This window comes from Bactrocera tryoni, unplaced genomic scaffold (genome assembly GCF_016617805.1).
Source record: "Bactrocera tryoni isolate S06 unplaced genomic scaffold, CSIRO_BtryS06_freeze2 scaffold_327, whole genome shotgun sequence".
In the NCBI taxonomy this organism is placed as follows: Eukaryota; Metazoa; Arthropoda; class Insecta; order Diptera; family Tephritidae; genus Bactrocera; species Bactrocera tryoni.
The window spans coordinates 35,108-56,766 of record NW_024396041.1 but is presented as its reverse complement, the minus strand read 5'-3'; the positions used below and the strand labels follow the sequence as shown (position 1 = coordinate 56,766).

General features: G+C 37.3%; 1 protein-coding gene across 1 annotated transcript; it reads right to left on the bottom strand.

The window, feature by feature from the left end:
• Positions 1-2,077: 2,077 nt before the first annotated feature.
• LOC120781130 (SH3 domain-containing protein C23A1.17-like) lies at positions 2,078-3,191 on the bottom strand. The gene is made up of 4 exons (XM_040113263.1): positions 3,163-3,191; positions 2,909-3,101; positions 2,663-2,842; positions 2,078-2,581 (listed from the first exon to the last, which is right to left on the bottom strand). Exons 1-4 carry the CDS (start codon positions 3,189-3,191, stop codon positions 2,078-2,080), a joined length of 906 nt encoding a protein of 301 aa, XP_039969197.1.
• Positions 3,192-21,659: the final 18,468 nt, after the last annotated feature.

Sequence of the window (21,659 nt, the reverse complement as noted above, 5' to 3'; positions counted from 1 at the left end):
CAAAAAATAAAATACTTTGCTCAAAAATTGATACACCTACTCGCCACGATCGGACTATTTTGGGTGTAAATGTCCAAATAATCACATCCAATAAACTTGAAATATTCACACTAGCCATGCTTGAATTGAAGCAGAAACATACTGCGCAATATTTAACTACTAAAATTGAAAATGTTTTGAAAAGTTTCAAAATAGATAAGGCGCAAGTTTATGCAGTAACCACTGATAACGACAGGAATATGGTGAAAGCGGTGGAGCTGTTATCATTGCATAGTGATGGCGAAGAAAGTGAAAGTGAAATAGAAGACAATTACGAAAGTATTGTGTGCAATGTAAGATTCGAAAATATGTATTATTTCTATAAAATGTGCTGCCCACACATTGCAGTTAGCTGTTAAAGACTTTTTAGATAACTTACATCCCTATTCTCATGCCCTCACAAAAGTCACCAACCTCACTACAGTGATGTTTCTCACTATAGTGAGGGTTACCTTATTCTGGCCAAAATTCAAAAGCTCAAATGCTCACTATTCTCACAAATATCTGTGACGTGTAAAAGCAGCCATCATAATACAAAACATCTGTGTTTGTTTTGTTTTGCATATTTGACCTTTTTTAAAATATTGAGAATTGAGTGTTATTAGCATGGAGGAACTATTATTTGTATATGCGGCAATTGTTGAGGAAGAGGAATCGGGGGCTAGGAGAAAAATTTTAAAGGGTTTGCGAGACAAAAGCGATCTCTTTACTATGCAAGACACTGCATTTATTAACACATTTCGATTCCCAAAATCGCTATGTAAATTGCTGATAAGTGAATTGGTGCCGCATGATGTGCAGAAGTCAAATATTCCTTTTGATCTGCGTTTCCTGACGAGTTTATATTTTTACGGGCATGGCTCTTATCAAAAATGCGTTGGTAATAATTATATGCTCTCTATGAGCCAATCCTCAGTGTCAAGAGCTCTGCACTTTATTTCAAAACTGATTGTGGATGTTAAGGGAAGTGAAATTTATTTCCCTTCAAGCGCGCAGGATGTGTCAGATGCAAAGAAGGGGTAAGATAAATAAACAAAAATAAATATAAATAAATAAATAAATTTTTTCTTAAAGATTTTACACGAAATTTGGGATCAAGGGCGCAATCGGCGCAATCGATTGTACCCATATTGGGATTGTTTCACCCTCAAGCACAGACGCCACTACTCCTCTCTCACTTTTTATGAACCGGAAAGGATTTTACAGCCTTAATGTAGAAGCAGTACGTAATGTTCTACATTATACAAACTATTTACCAATCTTTCTATTAATTCATATGTATATATTTGCATTTTTGGCAGGTTTGTGATCATCGACTTCTGTTCACCGCTGTCAACGCGAGATATCCCGGTCTTGCCATGATTCTGGTATTTGGACCACATCCCCAACACGAATGCACCTCACAAATACCTATAACACGCAAAGTGAATCGTGGTTGTTAGGCGACCAAGGATATCCATTGGAGCCATGGCTGTTAACGCCAGTCGCAGAACCTTCAAACGCAAGGGAAGTGCGTTACAATAAGTTGCACGCCAAAGCACGTAATACCATTGAGAGAGCCTTTGGTGTTTCGAAGTCACGATTCCGGTGCCTCTCAAAACGCCGCATTCTTCATTACAGCCCTGAAAAAGCGTCTTTGATTATTTACGCGTGTACAATTCTTCTCAACATTTTACTGAAGCATGGTGTGGCTGCAGACCTTGGCTTCGAAGAAGTTTTAGAAGAATCACAAGACACCGAAATTGTTTTCGAAAACCCCAATTTTAGGGAGGGTGCTAGAGTAAGAGAACGTTACATTATGTCTTTATAATATACATATGTATGTATATATTTCCAGTGGCGTTATGTACTATAAATATATATATATATATACATATACATATGTATATGTAAGCTACTGTCTGTCTCTGTACATTTTACTTCCTCTAAGAATGAATAAAAAGACATCTACTTACATATGTTTAAATAATTCATTTTATTTTATTTAATTTTTTTTTTCATTTTTTACATTTTTATTTCATTTTTTACATTTTTATTATTATTTATCCAATTTTTGGGACAACTTAGCCCTAACCTCAGACAGCGAGGTTAGTGCCTGTGTCATTTGAGCCAGCACCCCTGCCATCTGCACATTTTGCTCTACAATTTTTCTTTGTAGAGCAATGGCCTCCTCCTCTCGCTTTTCTCTGTCCTCCATTTTTTTTAGCACTGTTCCAAGCATCTTCGCTGCAGTCAATTTTTCGGGAGGGATATAAGAAGACGATGGCATAGGAGAAGATAATATGGGAGGAGATAAGGAAGAAGATGGAGGTGATGGTGAAGAAGAAAAATGAGGTGAAGGCGAGGAAGAAAAATTTATTGATAAAGCAGGAAAAGCTGGAGCAGGCGATGTGACTGCTAGTGAAGATGCTGGAACAGGCGATGCGACTGTTGGTGTTGGCGCTGGAGCAGGCGATGCGACTGCTAGTGAGGGTGCTGGAGCAGGCGATGTTGGTGTTGGCGAGGAAGCTGGAGCTTGTGTATTTATATACAACGGCAAAACCTGTAAGTATAAAACGGACCAATTATTGTCTCATGTAATAAAAAAATATATAGTCCGACAAATATTAAATTAAAATATTACCTGATGACCCAAAGTCGCAACACCCGGCAATCCATCCACCGCTGCTGCCCCAAATGTTGTTATGGCTTGCTCCTCGAATGGAGTCATTCCACTTATCGGAGGGCCTCCACCAGTCGCTTGCGCATGGGTCTTCAGTTTGCGCGCTCGCGATCGCAACTGGTGTTTCCAATGCATTAATGACTATGGAAATATAAGTATGTATGTATTTTAATAATGTGACACAAACACAAGCATTTATTATCTTACCTCCTTCCACTTGGCTGCCGACCGAGTTGGGCCTCTTAAGGCATTTAAATTATCTGCTAACTCCGACCAAAGTATTTGCAGCCCTTGAGGGTTGGTCGGAGTTAGCTTCCCCCGTTGCAACTCAGGATGCTGCTTGCAAAACATTACGTAATGTTGCAGCTGCTCCTGAGTTGTCCTCTCCGTTTTTGCACGCCTAGGAATATAGGAAATTATTGTATATATATATATATTTTAAAATTTGGAAAATTACTTACATATGCTGATTATTCATTTGTGTGTCCATTTTTGTTTGCTTATTTTTATTAAAACAGCTGTTTGACAGCAAAAAGCTTTTTACCTCACGTGGTGACTTTTTAAAGCTTTTTTCTTATGAAGTTTGAGCAAGAATAGCCTCACAACATATGTCTCACAAGAAATCTCTCAAATGTTTCCTCTCAACTCAGTTAAGAGGTTTTTTTAGAATAGGGCGTTTAAATACAAATGTAGTGAATAAGTCACGGAATTGTGTAAAATATTTGAGAACACCTGCATATCGGTAAGTTATTTCCTTAAACTTCGCATTCGCTATTCCAGACATAGTATAAAAAGTAGCCAAACCCTCAAACCAATATTGGACGTACCAACACGTTGGAGCTCCACTTATAATATGTTGAAGCGACTTTCACACTTAAAAGAATTTTGCTGTAAAAATTTGCCATTATCCGACCAACTCCAAAGACGTGAGTGGGCGGAACTAGAAAAAATTATGCAGCCTCTACAACCACTAAATACTCTGACGCACTGTGTTGCGGCTAGTGGAAAAGTAACTTTTCTCCGATTATTTTTTTCAGTGTTTTTAATGATGCAATTTTGTCACAGACATTCCAAGTAAACAAAAAACACATAAAGCTTATTTTTATGTTGGCCCGTTGATTTTTAATTGATTTTAGAAGTCAAATATACAAAATTTTCACGAAAAGAGGGGATTTCAGGGCTGTATTCAAAATGATCTCATTTGATTTTGGTGACAGATATTTTGATTCGGAAAAAATCTGCCTTCGGACAAGTATCTTCTGTAAAACAAAGGAATGTTGTTTGAGACATTTTCATATGCACCTTTTTAGAGCGAAAACCCGACTAAAGGTCCATTTTTCCTTTAAATTTGGGTTAGGTAAGCAATATCTAAAAAGTCCCAGAGAGTCCCAGTTCCAAACCACTAGAGAAATGTTACATAATTTGTTTTCAACGAACTGTGAAAAAATCAGCTGCCCATACCTGCCCTCCTGGGAGTTATAGCGATTTTAGTATATCACTCTCAGTATTTATTCCATAGAAATTGAACGGAAATTCTCGGAATCACTTATTGAGTAATTTAATCATATTGGTTTTCGAAATAATTCGTTCATTTTTGGTCCCCATTGGGCAACTATCAGAAGAAGCATTGGAAGCAGGAAACAAGGACTTCAGAAACACAAGGCTTACCATGCGAGGAAAACATCAAGAAAAGACAATTGTGAAGACATATTACGTTATCTGCTCGCCAATTCTGATCCCGCAATCACAAGTAGGAGAATACTGAAGGAGAAGAAACACCTGAAATTGTCAGAGGAAGCAATAAACTTATTGGTAGATGACTGATAATTTGTAATTTTTCTGTAGAATGCAATAAAATATGCCTGTGTTATAAAAAAGTATCTTCAATTTTTTTTTATTCTACATCTATTCTAGCACTCTACAAAAATGAGCATAACTCTCTTAAAACTGAAGCTATTGACTTTCAACCGGTATCAAATTAAGGCTTTTATTGCCACCTTTCAAATAAGAAATGAAATAGATTTTAGTTTTATATAAAATTTCAGAGCTTTTCAACAAATATCGAAAAATCATGAAAATTTGACGTTTATAATTCTTGTTCGGACCACCCTATACTTTACTTAAAAAGCTAATCATAGGGTATTTATCAGAAATAAAAGAAGAATTAAAATAATTTTTTTTGTAAATTTTTCGAACAACTTTTTTTTTTTGACTTTTGTTGAAAATTTGACCCAATTTTTCGGTGTAAATTTTTTTTCACTCATTCTGTTTGGGATTTCATTCTGACCAATCTGTAGAAGTTTCTCATCGATACAATTAAAATTACAGTTTAGGCAATATGATTTCCAAAAAACTCCGGTTTCGCAACACTGTGTGACGCTGAAACTACAAAAATCTAATTTATTGTTCGGAGATTTTTATAAAAATTGGCTAGAGCTTATTTTTACTCTAAAAGACTTCAATACTGAGATGACCAGACAACTTCTGGATCACATCGAAAAAAGGCAAAGTTGCTTGAATGTGACACTATGTATGCAGCCCTATTCTTAGACCCCAGATTTAAGCGTGTGTTGTCAAATGAGAAAATAAATTCGGCCAAAAATCATACAAAAAAATGGTGCTCCAGCTAGTAAACGTGGTGAGCTAAGACAATTAATTTAAAATAATTTGTAATAATATATAATATATTTTTAATGTTTTGTTTGTTATTTTTTTAATGTTTTTTTTTTTTTATTTGTATTGTATTTAAACAAAACACTGAAACTCAGCGATTTTCCTGCTGGACACCACCTGTTTCAGAAGACTTATATGTAATAGATGAAAGCTCCGTTGCAAGCTCTCGATCTTTATTAGCTGACGGTTTAGAGTCAATGGAGATGAATTATTCGTCTTCGGATGAAGATGACATTCCTACATCACTAAATGCGTATTTTGAAATAGATAATTATAAAGAAAAACGTTTGGATACTTCTGCTAATTTATTGGCTTATGGCTTCGAAAATTAGCTTTAATTGTTAATTCTGTACCTGCCACTCAAGTCAGTGTAGAAAGGTCATTTTCAGCACTCGGATTGATATTGGGAGATTTGAGATATAATTTATCTGAGGAACATTTAGAATCGATTATGATGGTAAAATTTGACACCTGAAAAAACTTCTTAACACTGGCTTGAATGGCAGCCAAAACTTATGTATAAGCCTCTCGCAGTAGTAACCATTACTTTTTAAATTTTACGTAAGCTAAGAATTTTAGAATTTTTTTTATTTCGCTCTATTCACGTTTTATAGCTGATACATTATCCATGATATTTACATAATTTTCTATATTTTAATTGTCAGTTTCTTCTTTATCACTACGCCTAAATTTGCTTCTTCTGAATACTGTTTTAATTAAAGCATTGCTACCGTGAATATATGTATCTACGTAAGAGTGTATTGGACGTTTGATAATGGATAAGTCGCATATATTCATACATAGTATGCATATAAAAATTGGAATGATGCAGCATATTGTAATACATACGGCATAAATAAATAAATAAAAATTTTGAATTGATTTTTATTATTGATAAAAAAAAAAAAAATAAAAATCAAAAATAACCCTTATTTTTTGATTTTTTTGATAAAAGTCATAAGAGTTACGGTCCCTGGTATAAAATCTTAAATTTACTGTCATTTATATCAATTTGGATTCCCGGTATATGATATTGAGATATTTTATAAAAATTAAGGTAAATATACATATGTACATATAATTTAGGTCCCAACGAAAGGGGACAGGAAAATGTTCAATATTATTTATGTACGTACATACTTACATATGTACATATATGCGTTACAGGACAATTTTCATTCGTCGCTTTTGTGTTAAGTTGTGGTTAGAATAGAGCTATTTAATAAAAATTAAGGTAAATATATTATTTATGTCCTGCAACGAAGGAGGACGCGTAAATGAAATGATGAGTGGAATTTCAACACACTTTGCACACATTATTAAATTTAAAAAAATAACCCTTATCGGTGCAACACCGGGATGTACCAGGTTTTTTTCACGTAGATCTCCGTTGTGCGTTGGCGGCTTCGGCTGCGCTTCAAAAGAATAGCTCTGGTCTGACCGACCGGTCGCAAAAGAATATGTGCAAAGTGTGTCAATTTTTTGAAAAAATAAATTTACTTTCCACTCACGAAATTCTCATGTTTGCGTCAAAATAAAATGATTTCGTATATTCTAATATTATATTAAGTTAAATTTTTTATAAACAGAACATGTCTGAAATGCCCATCAGCAGTTGTTCTGGATGTGACGTCGATTTGCGGAGCTTCATCAAATACAGTGATGAAGAGTTGCGGAATTTTCTGACCGAACATAATATAGTTTTGGCAGAAAAAAATGCCCAACATGCAACGAGGTGTGCACGTTAAGCCCTGATTCCTTTTGGCGTTGCCAACGCAGCAAAAAGTTTCAAATGGCAAATAAAAAATCATACGCTGCTCATTTAAGCAAAGTTTATACAAAAATACGTTTTTTGCAACATAAAATTGTCAACTCGCGACATGTGTGACTTTGTAGTATTTTTATAACTACAAATCCACCTAGATATTCATTTTTGTCGAACGTGTTGCATTTTGGAAATGCGACATTGGTAGACTAGAGTTCCTACGTTAGGGGCGTATTGATAGAATGGGTGCTCAACAATAGCTCTGAAAAATTAGGGGGTGAAAATACAATTGTAGAATTCGACGAGTCCAAAATGGGAAAGAGAAAATACAACCGAGGCAGAATTGTTGAAGGACAGCGGGTTTTTGGCGGTTTTGAATGCGGCAGTAAAAAACTTTTTATAGTAGCTGTAGAAAGCCGTTCAAAAAACTCACTGCTTAAAATAATCAGAGAAAAGATTTTACTCGGAACCACCATCATTTCCGATTGTTGGAAGGCATACAATTGTCTGAATGACAAGGGTGTTCGGCATTTAACCGTGAACCATTCGTATAATTTTGTAGACCCCGACAGTGGTGCACACACACAAAATATTGAAAGAATATGGCGTGAAGTGCGTGCGAATATACCGAGGTACGGGCGAAAAGAGTCCCATTTTCCAGGGTATGTAGCTGAATTTTTTTTAAGCGTAAATTTGCTAGTCATGGTGAAAGAATCCATGGAATTTTTGAAACAAAAAGGAAATTATACGACCCACATTCGGTTGAATGATAAGAATATTTTTAAGTTTTGTTTGAATTGTTGAAATTATATTTTTAATTTTGTAAAAAATATATTTTTTTTCATTAAATGAAAATAAATATTGTTTTTAACCGAATGCGACCTTCTTATTGTTTAGTGGAGTAATTACATGATTAATAAGTAACTAATCGAAGTTTTTAAATAAACAAATAACGATTGAAAAATGTTTCTGTATGTAACGTTTTTCCCATTTTTATCGATTCTCTTGCATAAACGAAAGTATCGATATTTCTAAAACCACGAGAGCATTGAACAGTTGTGCCCATTCGAATTTGCATCAGAGATGCCATAACTTCGAACATAACCTTGCCATTTTCGTTGAAGTGAAGTGATTGTTAAGTTTTTATTTTTATAAAAATAACGAAAAAACCAATTTCTCTTATTAATTAACTAAACAACATCAATAATAATGTGCATATAATTGATAGAAAACATATTTTTAACATCTAAAGACGTGTAATTTTTATAAGACGGCGCCGATACGTTTGGTGCTCGGCGCAGATGTTTATACCCGCATCATGACCCAACAAGTGATGCCACAAATGTTTGGGAAGCTTCTCGCGCAGAGCTCCATTTTCGGCTGGGTGCTTTCGGGTACGGCTCGGTACTAGAAATAATTTTTGTCTATGATTATTTTTTTTTCCTCGCTATTTGATTTTTATTTAAAAAAAATATCACAAATGAATTTACATATGTATATTATATGATTTTTTATATTTGTATTTCTATTTATCTATACGAACGAAAAAAAGTCACACATGAAATAAAGTGCAATGGAATAACCATGTAATTTACTTTAATTCATAGTAATTTAGGGAAATATTGTGCTATAAATTTGTACATGGTTATGGTGGTCGATGGATATGTAATTTTTTTTTTTTTTTTGTTGCTCACCGCAAGGGGGCCGGTATGTTTAGGCCAGTGTCTAATTTCTTATTACCAACCCTAGTGAGTATATAACAAACTATTGCTGTTGACATAAACCGCTAATAACTTTCACTCAACTGGCAATAGTTTCGTTAAAATCTCCCGCTACACTTCACTCAGTAGCTTAGCAAGTGATCCTGCTGGCCACCCTTTTTTTCTTTTCAAAGAAGAAGGGAGATAATCAAGATGTCCACCGGCCATCATCACCATCATCATAAACACTAACAAGGCAATATAATTTATAACCATTTATTAGACATAACATCGTCCTCCTTGAGTGACTCGTCGAGACTTCGAGAATAAACAAAGAGGCATAAATAAAAAACTTAATTTTGCATGTATTTGCTCATATTGTTCTCATCTTTATCCGTATGTTAAAATAAAACGATTTTCTTTTGAAAATATATTAAAGTTTTATATATAATCAATATTCTTGGGACAACTTCTCCATAAATTTTAAGAAAATAACACAATGCAACCATTTTCCCGTTAAAAGTCTGCCATCTTGGATTCCAATAAAAACTCGACCCCGGACTCCCCTTGACTTTCTACAGTGGCACCTCTCATCTGTGCCTTTGTTTACATAACATCAGCTGATAGTTAATCTACTCCTCCTCTACCGTGAGCGTACACACGGTCTGTTAACGGGGCATCTCGACAGGATAGAATTTATGTATGTGGGCATTTGCTATCATAATACCATTTGCGCAAAGGCGTAGTGTAGGAAGGTTCGAGCTGACGTAGCGCAAGCTTTGAGCTCTTGAAAAATTTATTTTATCATTTGCGAAATGCCGTCGGATAGGTAGCTGATGTGGTACACGCTTTGAGCTCTTGAACTCCTTAAATCTTTTGTGTGGAAAATAAAAAAAGGATAAAGATCCTTTTTTCACAAATGTATTTCTGGGAAAAATAAGAATTCATATTTTTGGACTACTATATAATAATTATGGCATAAATTTTATATACAATTAAAATAATAAATTTAAAATGAGGAATGATATTTTGATTTATGCTTGTATAAGTTAATTTAGTTTAAGAGTTCGCTCAGTCCCAACCCAATTTGCATAATTTTTCTGTAAATTAACAATATTACATATTAATTTTTTGAAAAAATGTTATTTTAAAAATGTACTTTATTTTTATAATATAACATAACCGTCTTAATACTCGCTCTTCTTATTTTCATATTACCGAGATGAAAATGCCGTCGGCATAGTAATAGGTTGTCAAAAAATCTTGCGGTATTTTCGCTAGTTGGCGCTAAAAGCGCGTAGTTCTAGTATTATTCGTCGCATAGGGTCATGCTATACCTTTTTGGATTTGGAAAGCTCATTTCACGTGCTAACAGATGTTTGATTGATTGTTGTTTCTTTTAAGTCGTTCATGAGTTATAGCGTCGCAAACATGGAGCAAAATAAAGAGAAAATACGGCATATATTCAGTTTGTTCACATTTTCTGTGTTGATAGCACGCGTTATTCAGTCTCTGACCATCTCTCGCGCTGGACAATTATCTTTTTCGCCTACAAGTGTTCGTATTTTGTTTTTGTTTTGCAAAACCGATGTGCTTTAATTACTACTGTGCACTGTGCACACAATAAAATACTATTTTCTTAGACAATAATCTTATAGTGCCACATATACAGTCCGTGACATAAAAAAGACAGGCCTCCGAGTGCCTCCAGATATTTAGCCGGGGTTTACCCCCCAACAACAACAATGTTCGACCAACCAATTTTACCGCCGGCCGAGAAAAAGAATGCCCAACCATTAATTAGTTTTGACCACACAAAAACAATTCAACAACAAACATGTGGCCCTAAGTATTTGGTTATGTGCAGAAAATTAAGTAACGATACACTCGCAAATGTGTCGCCTTTCTTAATTAAAAAGGTAATCGATTATACCGCCGGTGGTGAAGTGGAAACTTGCAAAAAATTCAGAAATGGTAACATATTAATTAAAACTAAAAACTACAATCAAGCCGAAACATTAGTGAAATTGGTGGCACTCTCGCCCACTATACACATTGAAATCTCCGAGCACACTTTACTTAACTCAACTAAAGGGGTCATCTACTCCAACGATTTGCGCGGTATAAAAGAAGAAGAAATCCTCGATGAATTGAGAAACCAAAACGTAACAGAAGTGAAGAAAATACTTAAAAAGTAAAACAACGACTCACTGAAGGAGACTGGTCTAATTATACTCACTTTCTCTTCAATATCTCTGCCAACTGAAATGTCAATAGGGTACGAAAAAATCAAAATCCGACCTTACATTCCACTTCCACTAAGGTGTAAAAAATGTCAACGATATGGACACATAGAAAAAATATGCAAAAATGCCAAAATATGCCCTAACTGTGCTAACGAATTTCATACCAGCGAATACAACGAAGAATGTGTAAACATAAAGAACTGCGTCAACTGCAAAGAAAACGACATCCCATATTCGTACGTGAGAAAGAGTTTCAAGCGATCATAACATTGGAAAAGGTTGACAGAAGGAAAGCAATATCCACATACAAAGAGCGAAACCAACATAGCGGACCATCTTACTCAGCTGTCACCCGTAACAACTCTGCTCTATACGCACAAACACAAGAATCGCCCTCTCAAAGTAGCACCGTCACCAAACCAATAAATCAGCAACGGCAACGAAGAGAACTAGTAAGTTATGAAAGCTTACCTTCAGGCGGCGTCGTCACTCCTTCAACATCGAAGCCTTTGCCTAAACCCACCCCACAGCGTATAACCGAAACAAAAATTAAAATTTTTCCCAGAGGTGTTTCAAACAAAATGAAAGCTAAACTGAAATTACAGCACTCTGCAACTCGCAATTCCAAATCACCAAAACCAACCAAACATGAGCTCGACGATTCATCCGAATCCACAACAATGGAACTAAACATGAGGAAGTCCTATAGATATATGTATATGTATTACGCTAAGCTATTATTGTGTTCTTTCTAAGAAAACAATTTATTACTCAATATCATTATTTATATTAACCCTCTTACCTAAATTGATCACAAATACCCAAAGAGTAGTCACATTACACGTAACATCAAACTCTTTTAAACGGAAAACACTCTTCAACCTATGTTTTCTATTAGCATACAGTAATAATCAAACCTATCTCAATTTACCAGTAGCCAACACATACCCACACAACTCCAACAGCACCTACCATCCTCTCACCTCACAATGCAAGCTCTTAAGCTACTCTCCCAATGACTCTTAAAATAATGCAATGGAACATCAACGGCTACGTTGATCACTACAACGAACTTCTTATATTAATTAAACGATACCGCCACTATTAATCACTTTACAAGAAACTCACCTCCATACGACACATAACATTCCAACTCCCGTCAACTATATTATGCTTAACAAAAATCAAGCAACAGCAGCTTACGGAGGATTTGCACTTCTAATACATAGACAAATACAATATGAACCCCTGAACACCAATATACAATTCGAAACAATCAGCCCTATTCTGCATTTCTACTCGAATCGAAATTTTCTCCGATTGGCAACTTTGGTATTCTGCGTTTCGATTCAACTTCGAAAATTCCAATTCTATGTATTCTGCATTGCGATCGTAATTACGTTTTTGTACGTTGAAGTTTTGTCGGCGGAAAGCCGTTATATATTCATTTTCGTGCACTTGGATAAAATAATTTCCTCAAATATGTAAGTAAAACTTTATGATTATGGTTGTAAAAGACATAATGGTGGTGTCCTTGGTTATTTGTGCTTAAATGATATTTTTTGATATGTTTGCAGGTCAAAAGTAACAACGGCAGAGCAATACGAAAAATTGTGTGATATGATGGCCACGAAAAGAGATATTGCGCAGGGCTTCCAAAAGCGACCGAAGGAAGAAGTACAGGAGTTTTGGGAGGAGGTTGCAAGGAATTTAAATGCACTTGGCCCACCAACAAAAGATTCCAATAGATGGAGGTAAGGTATTACCTACAATTAATTTTAAAAAATTAAGTTACATCTAACGTTTTCGTGCAGGTCTGGATTGACTGAAAATGCTACATGAAGCGAAAATTATCGCATAACAAAAAAGAAAGGATGAGCACCGGTGGAGGTCCTTGTCGTTTACAACGCATAAGCCCACTTGATGAAAAGGTGATAGCTTTGACGGGTTTGGAAAGGGATGATATCCCTTCAACCAGTAGAGCTAGCAGCCATAATAGAGAGGCGAGAGCAAACAAGCAGAGCACTTCTTCATTACTTAAGCAACAGATACAAAATCAAAAAGAATTTTATGCAGAGACGGAAAAATTCAATGAAGCTGCCTTTGGTAAAATGGCAGAAGTTACTACATATTTACGGCACATGAATCGTTCTCTAGAAACTTTGGCGGAGACTGCAGTGAAGCAACTTGAAGAACTGAAGCGACACAATAGAATTAAAGAAGAGCTGGTGAAGGAAAAAGTAGAATTAAAAATGCAAATGCTAAGGTTAGATCCAAATTATAAGCCAGATTCAAAGTAGTCATTTTTTAATTGTTAGCCTTTTATTTATTTTACTATTATTCATTTATATAACGAGCTGTGAAACGAAATAAAAACATTTACTTTTTTAATATAGGAGCTGTAAAATGCACTGAATGCAATTGTTTTTATTTAATAGAATAATGTGGGCATATTTTGAATAATGCATTGCTCTCCTCCTCAAGTAATATCGCTGCCGTTACTGATTCCATGTTAGTGTTAAAAAAAAACGCGATTTAATTTCTTTCTTTTAATAAACCAACAATAATTTGTGTATTTTTGCTTTGTTATGTTTCATTTTCACACGTTTCAAGGCAAACAGCTGACTTCGAAAGAGCTATAGCTCTTCCTCTTCTTCTTTTAATCCAATCGTAGCTCAGAATACCTATTTTCGATTCAGACGGAGCGTAGAGCGGGAACGTAATCGAAATATCTGCCATAATTCACTCTAAAATAAAATTTATCATTAACTCTAGCTACATATCCAATGCCACCAGACTGACGTCACCACTGTTGCTAGAAGCTTTTGAACCCACCCGTTTACCTCGTTTAGTTACTGGAGACTTCAACAGTTGGCACAGAAAATGGGGATATTCCCGTAATAATGCCAGAGGGAACTTGATTTCAAAGTCTTTAGATAACTCTCATTACACCCTACTCAATGACGGCACTGCCACTCACTTCAACACACACAACACCTTATCCCATATCGACCTCACCTTTTGTTCACCTCCACTAGCTATCGACGCTAAATGGAAAGTAAATGACTACCCCATGGAGAGTGATCATTTTCCCATTACAACAACTCTATTCCCCACAAACAATTTCACGTTCAACCCCATTAAACCGAAATTCTTAACTAAGCTTGCCAACTGGGGCAGTTATTATGAGATTTCAGACCAACTTACTAGAGGAATAGAAGTAAGTGAAAACATCAACAAAGAAGCCGCCAATATGCAAAGAATAATATTAAGAAGCGCACATCTATCCATTCCCCAATCATCAGTTCTACATTTAGAGAAATATGTCCCTTGGTGGAATAAAAATCTAGAGAACTTAAAGACTCAAAAGAACAAGCTTTGGATTAAGCGGAAGCGGTCTATTACGAACGAAAACATCTTGAACTACAAAAAAGCCGCAGCCAAACTAAAAAGGGAAATAAAAATCACCAAAAGAACTTCTATATCTACATTCACATCCGCTATCAAGCCTACCACCCCTTCCAGAACAGTGTGGTCAAATATAAGGCGTTTCTGTGGCCTCAAATCTCACACGGGTATACATTACATAAGCTCTGGCAAATCCACTATCACAGACGATTTCGAAATTAGTAATTTCTTTTGTCAGCACTGGTCCACACAATCACACGACTCAAAATTCCCGCAACAGTTCAGATTAAAGAAAACATTACTTTACACCAGCGTAGCCGAATTTAGACCTAATTGCATATCGCACTAAAAAAAGCAAACGGTTCTTCCCCAGGCTTTGACCGAATCACTTATGACATGGTTCATCACCTCTCTCCAAGTGCAAAATCAAGGCTTACTTCTTTTTACAACAAAATTTTGGACAACTACTTACCGCAGCTATATAAACTAAGTACAATAACTCCAATACTTAAACCAAAGGCAGACAAAACCAGCATACAATCATACCGGCCTATATCTTTGAACCCTGTGTGCGCGAAGATTTTGGACAGAACTATAGCCTATGATGGTTTGTTAATTCAAACAAGCTACTCAGTAGCCACCAAATGGGATTCAGAAAAGGGAGATCTGTTACTGACAGCCTAATTTACTTAGACTACAGATAGATCAGCTTATAGTATGGAAGATCGGTAAGAAAATAATAAGCTACATTATAAATTGTATGAGAAATAGGCAAATCAAAGTTAAAGCCAATTTCAAACACTCCAGCACATTAAACCTTTACAACGGAATCCCACAAGGATCCCCTCTCTCCATATTACTATTTTTAATCGCCTACAATAAACTTGCTAACATATTATCAATACGCAGGGAACTAAATTTTTGCGCATACGCAGATGACTTCCATATCATCATGAAACTTAGCAACATAAAAAACCAAGCAATAAATATAAATTCACTAGTCGATGAAATATTAGATTGGTGCGAGTACTCTGGAGCTGAGTTATCTCCGCATAAATGCCAACATCTACACATTTGTAGAAAACGTAATTGCAAGTGTGCCGTACAATTTGGAAATATTCGCCTGAACGATGTAGACAATCTCAAAATTCTAGGAGTAACCTTCAACTCCAAATACTGATGGCAACCGCATGTTGAATCACTTTTATTCGACCTTGGCCATAATCTCAACATAGTCAAATGTCTCTCCTGCAACAAGTTTAATTGCAACATAAGCTCCCTCATATCCGTTATAAAAGCATTAATAATCTCAAAAATTGAGTACGGCATATTCCTCTACGGATACACTGCCAAAAGTACCCTCAATAAACTACAGTCTGTTCTTAATGCAACGGTCCGCATAGCGTTTGGCGCCTTTCGAACCAGTCGCATCAGTAATCTAATGTACGAAGCCAACATAAAATCAATCGAGACAACTAGGGACTACATCACCGCAAAACTTTCCAAATCCTTTCTCACTTGCGACACACCAATATATGAGCTTATATCCACTGTCACCAATCTTAATACAAAACAAAAGGTCGAATCCGTCATTTCGAAAACAATAGCCAAATGCTCTCTCTTACAGCTTCCCTACCTTTGCGACTCCTCAACAACACAAAAATTTCCACAATGGGATTTTCCCACGTCCGCCATCAAAGCTTCTCTACGAACATTACCCAAGTCCTCTACCTCCATCAGAACGTACCAAAAACGGTTCTCAGAACTTTTGAGCAAAATACAGGACTATACTCTAATTTTTACGGATGGGTCTAAAAACAGTTACTCAACCAGTTACAGTGTTACAACAAGTACATCGACTATATTCAACTCCCTCCTACCCGATTACTCTTCAGTCTTTACAGCGGAGATTATTGCAATTTTTAAAGCTCTAGACTACCATATACACAAGGAAGGAAAATATGCTGTATGGACGGACTCGCTCTCCTATATAGACCCCATTTCCAATCCTATAAATAGTGAATATTACTCCCAAAAAATCAAAAATATCCTAACGGAATACTACCCTAAATTTCTCCTAATATGGATTCCAGGACATTCAGCCATCCAAGGAAATGAACTGGCCGACCACGTTGCCAAATCAGCTCCCTCCCGTCCCCTAACTTCTACACAAAACTGGAACTTAAGAGACATAAAGAGGCATATTACACTACACTACAGACAGATCCACAGCAACACATTTCTTGAAACATCCACATGGTACCAATCTATCAACAGCAATCATACAAATATACAAACATTTACCCAACATATCGACGATACCATTAACCGGCTAGACTTAATAAAATTCGAACGTCTACGTTTAGGATACACAAACATTACGCACAGTTACCACATCACAAATACTCCACAATTATACTGCCACTTTTGTAACCAAACCAAAAACATCAATATATCCCATATCCTAGTAGATTGTACAAGTTTCCAATCCAATAGAACCAAACTCTTTGAAGGCAACAATCCTTTAACTTTCTTGTCCACTCCAAACACAGGTAATGTAAAGAAAATCGTAGCATATCTCAAATCCACCCGGCTGTACTATAAAATTTAATTTATTTCTTTCCTTCCATAAAATCGAATATATTACGCGAGCTGAAGGTCTTTGCTACCATTGCTCCTATCTTACTACTAGCTTATAATTTTAATTATAAGTTAGTCATGTATAAATAATAATAATAATAATAATAAGCCGCCATTAAAATTTGTGCAGTTAATGGACACGATACAGATTCCATTTCCACCGCACAACGATGGTTTCAACATTTTCGTTCTGGTGTAGAGGTGGTTGAAGATGCGCCACGCTCCGGAAGGCCTGTCGTCGAAAATTGCGATAAAATCGCTGAATTGGTCGAAAGAGACCGGCATAGTAGCAGCCGTAGCATCGATCAAGAGCTGGGCATGAGTCATCAAAAATTCATTTCAATTTCAATAAAAAAAAAAAAATTCAATAAAAATACCGCAAGACTTTTTTGACAACCCATTATAATGCGGTCATAAAGCCGATTTGGATGTATGGCATTCTACTAATGTTAATATAATACAAAAGGTTCCAATCGAAAATGCTTAGAACAATCACGGGTGCATCATGGTACATGCGTGGTAGGTAGGTAGGTAGAAGTGCAGCCCTGATGTCTATCGGGCTCAGTTAGCACTTGATGAGTCATTTTGATACACTATTCGTAGAACCTTCTGTATCTTCTATTACGTTTCACCTTCTCTCTTAAACCATTTTGAGGTTTCGATGAAGCTACTTATGTCTGAAATGCTTTTAATAGAAATCCATTAAAGGTTTGGTGCTGGATTGATTCCAAGTGTTTTCTGTCGGATCTGTGCCAGGGCTGGTCATTTACAGAGAAAGTGGAAAATTGTTTCCTTGTTCCCTGCTACTCCGCAGACTCGGCAGATGTCGTTGAAGGGCATATCCATTTTGGGCGCATGTTCCCCAAACGGCCAGTGCCCTGTTGTGGTAGCTGTTATTTTGTAAATACTTTTTCTTGACCTATTTAATAAGTCATTGGTTCTTTTCCTGTCATATGTTGGCCATAATTGTTTAGTTATGACGCATTTTGTAATGTTTTTCCACCTGTTGTTTGCAATTTGCTGAAATTGTCTATTGATCTCTCCTTTTATCGATCCTAACGGGCTTGGTATTAGCTCCGCCGTGGATTCATTGAGGAAAGCTCCTGCCTTTGCCAACTCGTCTGCTTTTTCGTTACCGGAAATGTTCCTGTGGCCGGGAACCCAGATCAAGTTTAGTTGGAGCTTGTCTTTTATTGAGCTTAGGCTCTCTTGCAGTTGTGAACTATACTGGAATTTGTCATGGGTAAAGACAATGCCGGGAGGACCACCTGGCTATCCGTAAATATAGTTGATTTATGTATATTCCCGTGGTTTACTCCGTGCCTACTCCGCAGTCCATTTTGGACCCGTCGGTATAGACTGAGATGGTATCTTCCTCTACTATTGAGCCTCTTCTCCATTCTCGTCTAGATGGTATCCTCACCTGGAAGTGTCTATTGAAATCCAGCTTTGGGAGAATGTGTAGTCTCCATCGTTAATAGGCGGTGGAGCTTGTTTAAAAATCACACTGTGTCCGTGAATTCTGTTGATTCCAACCTCCCAATTCTTTTTTATTCTTATCGCCGCAATAGCTGCTGTTTTGTGAATAAAAATGTCCATTGGTAGTTGATGCAGGATCACATTGAGCACATCAGTCGGACGCATGACACAGATTGCACCCGTTACACCCGCACATGCTGCTCTTTGTATTCCATTTAATTTTCTAATCTTGTATTGTTTGTTTAGCGCTGGCCACCACACCAGAGCTCCATATGTAAGTATAGGTCTTATGACAGCCGTATATCATCCACATGATTATACTTGGTTTAAGGCTAATTCTTGTTGACGATTTTCTTACAAGTATAGTAGGCCATGTATGCTTTGTTTATCCTTTTTTCTATATTTATCTTCCAGGACAGTTTGGTGTCAATCTCCACCTCCAAGTATTTAGCTGTGGGGGATAGAGTGAGTGTTTTACCGTTTAGTACCGGAACTGAAACTGAGGTATTTTGATTCTGCTTATGAATAGCATCAGTTCTGTTTTGTTCGGGTTAACTCCTAGACCATTGTTTTTAGCCCATAGATTTAACCTACGAAGTGCTCTTTCCATAATCTCGCTGACTGTTGAAGGAAACATGCCTGAAACCAACAACACTATATCGTCTGATTACGCTACTGCTTTCACTCCTCCACCGTTTAGTTGGAGTAGTATTTCGTTCAGCGCTGCAACCCATAGAAGCGGAGATAGGACCCACCCTTGAGGCGTTACTCTACCCACATAGCTTGTTTGTGTTGCAGCGCCGTTTGAAGCTATAATCTTCCTATTCTCAAGCATCGATAGTATCCATCTGCACACACTGTCGTCTATCCCACCATGTGCCAGAGAATTAATTATCGCATTTACTTCTATGTTGTTGAAGGCGCCCTCTATGTCTAGAAATGCAGCCATGGTGTATTGTTTGTGATGTAGTGATTTTTCAATTACACTTATCACCTCGTGAAGGGCGGTTACGGTTGATCGGCACTTCATGTACACATGTTGGAACTTCGATAACTTCTCCGTCATTATTGTTCTTACTTGTAAATCTATTAGCCTTTCTAGTACCTTCAGCATAAAGCAGGTAAGGCTTATGGGTCTAAAATCCTTGGCATTTTCGTGTGTTCTTCTACCTGGGTTTGGGAGGAACACAACTTTACTTCTTTTCCAACTTCTTGGGATGTAAGATAGTTGTATGCTGGCTTTGTATATATTTTCTAGCCTTAGAACCATTGGTTCTACCAGTTTTTGCAGCATTATGGGCATAATCCCGTTAGGACCTGCCGCTTTAAATGGTGCAAAACTATTTATGGCATATTTGATTTTTCTTTTGTCTATTATTTGGCTTCGATTTTCAGCTGCGTTCAGCGGTGGTTCTGGTTGAACCCTCGTTGAAGGTGTTTGCTGACTCCCAGGGAAGTACGTTGTGATTAGTACCTCCAGAGACTCTTTTGCCGAGGAGGTCCAATCACTTCCCTCCGCCCTTTGGATAGCATTTTACTCAGCCTGGCGGCTTCTGTGCAACTTTCTATCGATGTGCAGAAAGATCGCCATGAGTCCTTTTTAGCTTTCCTAACTGCTTTTTTGTATTCTTTCATACTGTCTTTATATGGCTGCCACATTTTGGTTCTAAAACTCTCATTGAAAGCCTTCCTTAGTTGTGTTCTCAAATTCTTGAGTTCACTGTTCCACCAAGGAAGAGACTTTCTCTTTTTCAAAACTGTTAGCGGAGTAGATTTATTAAAAGTTGTGGTTAGGATTTTTTCTAACTTCTCTACTTCTGAATCTAATTCTTCAGGATTTCTGATGCTCTAATTGCCTCCCTTTTCAAGGCATTTTGTTGCTATACTGGTAAATTTTCCCCATGCCGTTCTTCTAGGGTTCCGGTAAGTGAGAGGCGCACTGTACTTCTCGCGAATGCTGAAGAATATCCAGGAGTGATCCGACATTGAAGGCTCATCGGATACCCTTCAGTTATCCACAACGAGACTGTCTGTGTCTGTTGATAGCGTGAGGTTAAGCACTTCCTCCCACCCCGGAAACCTATCCGAGCTTGGGAAAATAAAAGTTGGCTTATCGCCCTTGTTGCAAATACTTAGATTACTATTCAAAATATACTGCAAGAGTGACTCACCTCTGGTGTTTATACTGGAGCTACCCCATACGGTGTGCCTTGCGTTTGCATCACACCCTATTAGGACATCCTCCTTCCTGTTCTCCTCTACTAGTCTGGTGAGCGGGGCCGGTGGTATGTCTTCGTCATGGGCCAAGTAGGCCGAGACCAAGAAGAAGGGCTTATCCTTCTGTTCCACCTTTACCACTGTGATATCTGCTGTGCTGTAATTAGCCCTTTAATGGTATCTTCATTGACCCAGGGCTCCTGTACTAGGCTGATGTCGATGCCCCCCTCGTTCACGAGGGTTGTCAGATTCGCTGTAGCACTCTTCGAGTGCTGCAGGTTTATCTGTACGCATCTTATGTTATTGGGCATCTCGGGTTTCTTCGATGCCCACATTCTTTAGCAACTGGCTGGCGTCGTCGACCTCTACCGTGTGGCCTTCGGCAGCCGCTTTGTCGCTTTGGAATATTTTTAGTCTGGCTTTGCGGATTCCGAAGCTGATTTTGTAGTCAGTCTTCTTCAGAGCCTCAATGGACTCATCACAAATGGCCACTAGTATTGGCTTGCTTGCTTTATTCGGTTTTTCCTCCTTGATTAGCTGCCACTCATCTATACTAGGTATAGATTTGTTCTGCAGCTTAATGCACCGCAGGAGTTTTTCGCCTGGCTCCTCTAGAGGGGGTAACCAAATGCGAGTACGAGGTCTCTTCGGAATGTCCTTGGCGGGTATAAGCCTCAATTGGAGGCCTACAAAGGCGTTGCTAATTTTAGCCACACTACTCGTCAGGAAATCCAGCGAGGCCTGGTCCGCGCACTTGATGACCCTGTAGCCCCTGAGGGTCTCAGAAGAGGTGTCCGGGTGAGGACCCGCAGGATTGTCGAGTACATAGC